Raw genomic sequence first — 8,187 nt, 5'->3', positions numbered from 1 at the left:
TTTCTTCTCTACCGAGCCCTGAGCACTGGTCCTTCCCTGCTATGAGACTGTACTGATGTGCGGTGAAGCTTTTCATAGAGACATGCCCGTGAACATTTTTAAGACTAACTAAAGAACAGTTCTCTCTTTATTTCATACCATCAAGACTTTTTGTTGACAGTCAGCGAAAATGTGTTTTTGTATTTTATTAAAAAAGTAGCAGGTAGTGTAATCTTCTTTTGCCCCGTTTGTGCTGACAAAAAGAAACACACAGTTATGCCTAACTTGCATATTTGAAGCATTTTTTATTATACAGAAGTGTACATTGATAGCACAGATGCTGTAATTAAATGTTCTCTGCAGAGCAAGAATTTTAGCTGAAAATGTGCTATTGTTAAAGCTGTTAGAGATTTATTTTTGTTTTGTTTTTGTGCGTGTGGGCAGTATTTACATGCAAGAAAATTCATTTTGCTAAATATATAACTTCACAGATCACAAGATCTTAAACTACATTGTGGAGTCATGTCTTTATAAAAGATGCCATTGTTGGCCCTGTGATGCATTGCACTGTGCATTCATAACATATTTTCAAGGTCTTGTCTCCCCCAGCAAAAAACTGAATTACCAACATACTGACAGGATGATTTTGATCAACACCCCAAATAAAAGTCTCCTTGTCTTGTTAAGGTTGCAAATAGTATTTATCTGTTGTGTGTTTCTCTACATGTTCACTTTTTTCCTTTTCAGGAGCAACACAACCATTTTCTTCTGTTACCAGCGTGCTCCCTGTTCTAATTGCCCTCCGTAGCTGATTCCAAAACAGGTCTTGGGCCTGGATCGGGTCCGTACAGTCAGACCCGGGCCACTGCAGGTAAGTCTTTTTTAGCATGATTTTCCTCATGCGGTGATAGGATGACAGCTGCCTCTCGGACAGTGGCTCCAGAAAGACGAGCAGTAGAACGTCCCGATGCTCATCGAAGAGTCTGTAGCTGGCGAGTTGGATTTCCAGAGAGCACCACTCACTTTGTAGGAACTTCCTGCTCACCACACAAATAGTTTTACGGCTGCTATACACAGCAGTGACGATGTTGTCCACAATGTCGCGGCCCAACTCAAAGTCCCGGTGATGTAGGCACAGTTTAAAATTCGACCCATTTCCCTCCAGGTTGGGCATCAGCTGCTCCATGACCCATTGTTCATCGAAAGAATTATAGGAAATAAATGCATCATATTTGCATTTTTCCTCCTTCTCTCTCAGCCTGCTCCACTGCTCGCTAAACCAGGAACGGAACACATAGTAGCTGTACTTCATCTTCCAGTAGAGCTTAACATAAAGCAAAGGAGTGACTGTAAACAGGAAAATCACAACCGCTGTGCTAAAGAACAGGTACTGCCCTAAATCCAAGTAACAAACATTTGTATCAAAGTTGTAGAATTTGAATTTCGAATCGGACTGGCACGTCATATTGTACAGATAAACGACCTGAACATTTGGGTTATGCAGCGTGTAGTTTTGCAACAAGGTGTTCTCGCAGGTGCAGCTTAAAGGAATATCACGTATGTCAAGGTAGCGGAGTTTAGGTAGACTCTCGAGCGCGTCTGCAGGAATGCTCTGCATCACGTTGCGGTTGAGCTGCAGCGTATGCAGCTGTGTAAGATTTCCAAAAACTTTTTTTGAGAAGTTCTGAATGCCCATATTTTCTACAATCAATTTGGTCAAGTTCTGTAGATTTTTGAAAACACCTGGTTTTAGCTGTGTGACCCCAACGCAGCAGTTATCCAGTGTGAGGAAACGTAAGCTTGTCAGGTCATCAAATACGTCAGGAGCGAGATAACCGATGTTGTTATTGGTGAGATACAAAGATTGCAGTGAGTGGAGGCCGCGGAAGAACGTTCGTGGTAAAACTATGAGGCCGTGAGGTCTCTGCCCATCCAGTTTGAGGTCCCTGAGTTTAGTGAGATTCAGAAATGGTGAACTGATCTTTTCTTTGTGGAAGTGAATCTGATTACTTTGTAAATCCAGAGTTGTGAGCGTATCTTGAAAGCAACGATAAAGAGAACTGTCAATCTGTTTGAGGTTGTTTCCATCTAGATAGAGCTTGGACAGACTTTTTAACCCATCAAGGCCAGATGGCTGAAAATGAGTAATCTTATTGCCTCCAAAGTCCAATGTAGTCAAATTTCCGAGACTGCGGAAGGTCCCGTTAAAAATAACAGAGATGCGATTTTTGCGCAGGTTAAGGACTTGCAGGTTGAAATTATCCTCAAATGTGTCGTTGAACAAATCGGTTAGGAGGTTATTGTCCAAACGGAGCGTCACGAGCTGTTTTAGGCCTTTGAGAGCTTTACGGTGGAGAAAAGCAATATTGTTTATGTTGAGTTTTAGCGTCTTTATATTCGGTGTGTGATAGAAAGCGTCACGTGAAACCGTGAGGATGCGATTGTAACGGTAGCTCAGCTCTTCCAGATTTTTCAAATAAACTGCATTCTTTTGTTTACAGGAGGGGATTGAGGTGAGATGATTATGTTCTGCATCTAACCTATTTACCTGATTTTGTCCACTGAGAAAGTTGAGACAAATTGAATGCTGCAGATTGTTGCGTGACAGCTCCAGAGTCCCTGTGATTTTTGGACAGTGGCGCAGCGTTTTGTTTGTTAGCATTTCAATTCCATTGTTGCTCAACCTCAAATTTTTGATAACTTTCAGCTTTCTCTTCAACAACCTGCACAGTTCAATGAGCATGTTGTTCTTAATACCCATGCCAGAGAAATCAATGTGACCTGCATTCACATTGCTGATGTTCAAAAACTCTGCTACCTTGACACTTGTTGAACGCAAACGCAGATAATTCACATGTCTCAAGTCCACTCCTGCAAAAGCCATCGCAGGAAGCTTAGAGTTGTACGACAAATCCAGCAGGTTGATATACCTGAGAAATGAATGTTTACATCCTAATGTATACAGATCATTTCTACACAAATACAGCACAGTCAGAGATTTGGGCAGCGACTCATTTGAGTGACTGAGAGAAGTCAAATGGTTAAAGCAAAGGTCGAGTATCCTCAGATTTGTTAGATGTGACACAGACTTTGCGATCCCTGTGAAATTTGTCATGACGTTTTGCCTCATGATTAAAGTGTCCAGATTGAGAAGAGTAGAGAAAATGCCCTCAGGGAGCTGCTTTAATTTATTTTTTGTCAGTGAGAGGAAGGTGAGGTTGTGCAGGTCCTCAAACACGAAACAGTTGAGTTCTGATATGTTGTTAAAGGACAAATTTAGAAACTTAAGCTGATGCAAGTTTTGGAAAGCGAACCGATCGATGCGGCTCAAGAAGTTATGATCCATTTTGAGGTTCTGAAGGTTTGGCAGATGAGCAAAGCTGTCCTTGGGAATGTGCCGCAAATAAGTATTTGAGATTGTGACATTGACAGCAGACAGCGGCAGGTCACGCGTGTACGCAAACATGTCCGTCTCCTTTCGATGGATGCAATGGAAGCTTTGTCGGTTTGAGTACAGATCCTCAATGCAGTTGTGAAAGCTGTAGCCGCACATGAGCCGAACGACGCCAAGAACAACTGTGGCTGACAGTAGGTGATGAGGTCGAGTCGCCATTTTGTCGTATCGCAGTCCAGAGAAACAGCCCTTTAAATAACTTTGATTTGTGTCTTTGCTGATTGGAGTTGTTTGAATGTTAGCAAACTGTCTGGGAAGCTGAAAGCAGAACAAGAATCTGAGAAAAGAAAAAAAAAATCAAATCAGTCTTAGAGCAAAGGAATTAAAAGCTTCATTTCCAAGCAGAACTAACCAAATCCATCCATTATCAATACACCGCTTAATCCTCAATACAATCTTTTTTTTTTTTATCCCCACTCACACTTTGCCTGTCAGCTCTTTGGTATTCAGAGGATGATATTTCAATTATAAAGCTCTCCAAAATTCCGAGATGTAAGACTGTTGCCACTTTACAGATATCCTCTCCTCAAACTGACACTAAATCGTCCTCTGTGCAGCGATTCAATCATTTACATGCTTCTAGACTTTCTGTAGTACATATTCTGATCCAGCAGGGGTAATGCAAAGCCTAATTTCTTCTCTTAAGTCTGCAGTTCCTTTGATATTCTCCTGACAGCTCGGGTGACTTCTTAACCAACAAATTGATTAAATGATATTTAAAGTTAGAGTTATTTCTAAAAAGCACATGTACAACTTACTATAAAACAAACCTGACAAATATAGATCCCCAAATAAAGACAATACTATTTTAACAATGATTTGAATTACTTTTTAATGACTAACTCAAACAGTTTATGTTGATATAAATCAAGTGTCTTACCAGAAACTGCAGTTTCACCACTTTCCTGTAATAGCCTCAAAGCATCCGTCAATCCTGAGGTGTTATCGTGTTTGCCAAGAAATTTGAACCTTGTACATCAGAGATAACTTGGTTCCTGTTTTTAATGATGTTTTCATTTCCGTTTTCAATCTGCGTTTGTGTTCCTCCTCCTTGCACGAGCTACTTCGTTAGAATTCACATGATAACGTTAAAAACACTGTTGAATGCACAGCAAATAATTTGGAGTTTACAGCCAGTCATTGGCTTTATGTGGTTTAAAAAAATAAATAGATAAATAAAAACAAAAACAGTAACAGGAGCCATAGGTGTAATGGTAGCTTTAACATATACAGGGTGATTCAGAAATAGTCCATATTTGTTTTTCTGTGCCATTGTGTCCTGCGTTTAAGATGCATCCTCTTTAAACAAGGCATTATAGTGTAAAAGCTGGCTCTTCTTCGTGAAACATGTTTTGAGAATAACAATAAGTTCAATATTCTATCTCGTAGTTTTCATGCTCTCGTCAGATCAGTTGCTGAATATGTTGCCTTATTCAAAGATAACCTTAACAGCAATACAGTCGTCCTCAAATGTATTCATGCAGGCAAACTTCACAATAGTCACTCAAATAACTAGAAACTGAAAAAAGTAATGATAAATAAAAATTTGATAAATTATAATTTAGTGAAATAAGACATTGCTTTTGAATTGTGGTTGAAAAGAATAATTTAAAAAAAAAAAAACTGTCCCAGACAAATTAGAGCTGATGAGCAGTGGGCCAAAATCAAAATAGATAAAAAATATATATTTTCATAAAATTTGTATTTATTATTGCTTTTGTAAATTACAACTTATTTCAGTGACAGCTGTTTTTTTCCTTCTTTAATGGGAGGGTATGAAAAAATATGAGGACGACTGTATTTTGCCAAAACATTGTTGTTCAAATGTTTTTTTATTCACCCTTTATTTCTTCATTATACTCTGACCATCTAAAAAAAAAAACACACTCATTAGAAAAAGGAAAAGTAGTTCAACCCATACTTTTCACTTCATAGGTTTTTTTGCACCTCAGGCATTTTAAAAACTTCAGTCACAACACAATAATTCTAATTGGTTTAATTGAAATAATGTTGCTTGAGTGAATTTACAATATCTTTGAAACATTCCTTTTACAGAAACAAAAAAGACACTATTCCGTTCTAAAATAAATAATGTGTGTGAACTCATCATTACTGGCTTGTGGATTTACTGTACAAAAAAAGTCATGGTTGCTGTAAATCTGAGCAGTTCCTTTTTCCATTTTTTTATTGGTACCTTGCATAAAGACAGTTTCAGCACAGTGTGTCGCTGTTTAACCTGTTATGAAAGATCTGAAATATTTAGCCTGGTTCCAAGTCTGTAACATGCTGCTGGAATTTCAATTGTTTTCAAATATGTATATAATATACAACAATATAGGATGATAAAAAAAAAAACAATATTCACTGGCAGTTAAGTGTGATGATCAGGCTGTTATTCTTACTGTTTAGCCAATTACATACCTAATTACAGTCATGCCAATACATTTAAAAGTTGAATTTCATATACAGAAGTTGTTTCAAGGCAACTGAATGCAAATTTCCACATATCCTTTTGCTTTGTAACCTGAAAATAACACAAAGTCCCTTGTTTTCATCCTCTCATCTTCTGCTCCCGTGCCATTTGACACAGTCCACACAGCGGCAGGCAGGCCATGACCAGCCAGTCGTCACACACTGAGCCCTGGGGAAAAGCACAGACACGGTAAACTGGTGCTAAACAGTGTTATCTTACACACACAAAAAAAAGTGGATGATGTCCTTTTTACAGACCTATTTTCAGGGCAAAATCGGTCTTTGTTTTTGTGGTCGATTTAGGCTTTAGACAACTTTAACACACTTACTCCAATGCGGTATCTGCTGCGGATGCTTGTCCTTAAAGCAATCATGGCACCAGGCAGGAAGGGCACGCAGCAGCTGTCGTCATTATCCTGAGCCACCTTGCAGGCCAGGATACAGGGAACAAACGTTGCACAAAGACCTGCAGTTGACAGATAAATTGTCGCATTAATGTTGCACTGTTGGTAAACTTCAGCTGGCTTCCGCAAACGCGTGTAGAAACGTACAGATGCCGCAGTCTTCGCAGCAGTCGCACACATTTGAACTCCACTCCGATGACCCAGACGACACAGTGTACTGGGTGACGGTGACCTGAGGCTGTGAGTTGATCACGTTCGACTGGTATTCCATGGCTGCAAGAAGTAGAAAAAGGAGTCTGAGGAAGAGTTGAAAAACTAAACGTGTCACAGTGTCATTAAGCATGAACAATCGCAGCTCTCTTCAGATTTAATAGGGTTTTTGAGCTGCATCCTTCTCTGTACACAGTCCAGGGTCATCGAAGCGTCTGAAGATCTTCATCTCAACCAAAAGCAATTCAAATGTTACACCAACAATTTGGTCTTTGCTATCAAAGCACAACTAACCAGATAAAGAGGCTTTAAATTGATAGAATGAGTCAGAGTAATTAACTAAAAACTCAGAGACTCCCACATGGCAATACTGGATACCCTTGGTCTGGAAGAAAAGCTGTTTCACAGTTTACCTCCCGAGGTTGGCGAATGGTTCCTGAAATTGTGATCTGAAATTCAAGACAGTTACCTGCTACATCCACAAACGGGAGTTTCAAGGGTCCGGCCACAGCTCTTATATGCGGTGTGACATCAGTTATGGGCTGGAGCTCAGTTTCTATTGTGACATAATGGCAAACAACGGCAATCTGGGCAGGTGCAAACATCTTGTAAAGGAAAGAGCTCTAATGTTTAGATTCGGGGCGTATCGCACCTTTCAAAAGGGTTCGGCTAGCGTGAAGTAGTCCTTATCAGCAAAGTGTAATTGACGAACAAAGTAAGCGTATAGTGCATATTTGTGTTTCAGCAACTAAACTGTGAGGTTTTACCTTTAGAGCAGGTGTTTTGTGTGTTTGCACAGAGGGGCCCGGCCTTGTGCATCGGAAAGTTTGAGTGAAAAAAATGTGACTTCAAGAACAGACCGGTGGTGACATCAGAAAGGATCTCTGCTCTTGTGCTGCAATACACATTTTTACACTGGGGTGTATGTGCATGGTGTGTCCAAATGAACACATGGTCTAGAAAGCACTAAACACGTGTGTGCTGGGGTTATATAAAGTAACTATCCTGAATAGAACACCTGCTGTTTATTTGTTGATTTAAATTTCCTCATTAACTGTGGATTCAATCATGTTCATTGTCCAGGGTTTATATATAGCCCACAGGACAAAAATACCAACAATATTTTCTCAACAGTCATCTCTCAAAACAATATATAGCACATACACAAAACTAAAAACACAAGTTCTCAACACAAATAATGTGGTATTTACATAATGCAGCATAAAATAAGTCAAATAAGCTGACATTATAAACAAAATTAATTTTATGTAGTTAGTGTTTCTGCCCTACTTAGTACGACAGTCTCAAAAGAGACTGCTTTCCTAATGATGCCGTGAACACTACGCCTAGCATGACGGCTGGTCAATACAGGGCGCCGCCCCACGACTAATGACCAGACAAAAAGTAGGTCTCAAACACAATATTAAAATCGAATTAATTATAACTACATAATAATACAATTAATAATAACGTTTATATTATTTTGCCATATTAACAATATCTGTATTATTAACAGATTCAAAATTAGCCTTCACTGCGTGTTCACTAGTTTTGCACTTCCTGGATGTGGGGCGCGGCCACATGAGTGTGTATGTGGCCGCCCGATCATGTCATGTGACCTCGGCCCGGGCTCTGATTGGCAGCTGCAGACTCTCTCGCGGGGCGCAG

At 39.6% G+C, this 8,187-nt stretch overlaps 2 protein-coding genes across 2 annotated transcripts; both read right to left on the bottom strand.

The window, feature by feature from the left end:
* Positions 1-260: 260 nt before the first annotated feature.
* On the bottom strand, positions 261-4,395 carry tlr21 (toll-like receptor 21). Its single transcript, XM_008290079.1, has 2 exons — positions 4,314-4,395; positions 261-3,710 (listed from the first exon to the last, which is right to left on the bottom strand). The coding sequence occupies exon 2, from the start codon at positions 3,590-3,592 to the stop codon at positions 662-664; it is 2,931 nt and encodes a 976-aa protein (XP_008288301.1). The 5' UTR covers positions 3,593-3,710; positions 4,314-4,395; the 3' UTR covers positions 261-661.
* A 1,019-nt stretch (positions 4,396-5,414) lies between these two features.
* On the bottom strand, positions 5,415-7,005 carry cnfn (cornifelin). The gene is made up of 4 exons (XM_008290078.1): positions 6,933-7,005; positions 6,457-6,582; positions 6,235-6,371; positions 5,415-6,074 (listed from the first exon to the last, which is right to left on the bottom strand). Exons 2-4 carry the CDS (start codon positions 6,578-6,580, stop codon positions 5,985-5,987), a joined length of 351 nt encoding a protein of 116 aa, XP_008288300.1. The 5' UTR covers positions 6,581-6,582; positions 6,933-7,005; the 3' UTR covers positions 5,415-5,984.
* Between the last annotated feature and the right edge of the window lie 1,182 nt (positions 7,006-8,187).

This window comes from Stegastes partitus, unplaced genomic scaffold (genome assembly GCF_000690725.1).
Source record: "Stegastes partitus isolate 25-593 unplaced genomic scaffold, Stegastes_partitus-1.0.2 Scaffold654, whole genome shotgun sequence".
NCBI classification, from domain to species: domain Eukaryota; kingdom Metazoa; phylum Chordata; class Actinopteri; family Pomacentridae; genus Stegastes; species Stegastes partitus.
This window is presented reverse-complemented; position numbering and strand designations above follow the sequence as displayed.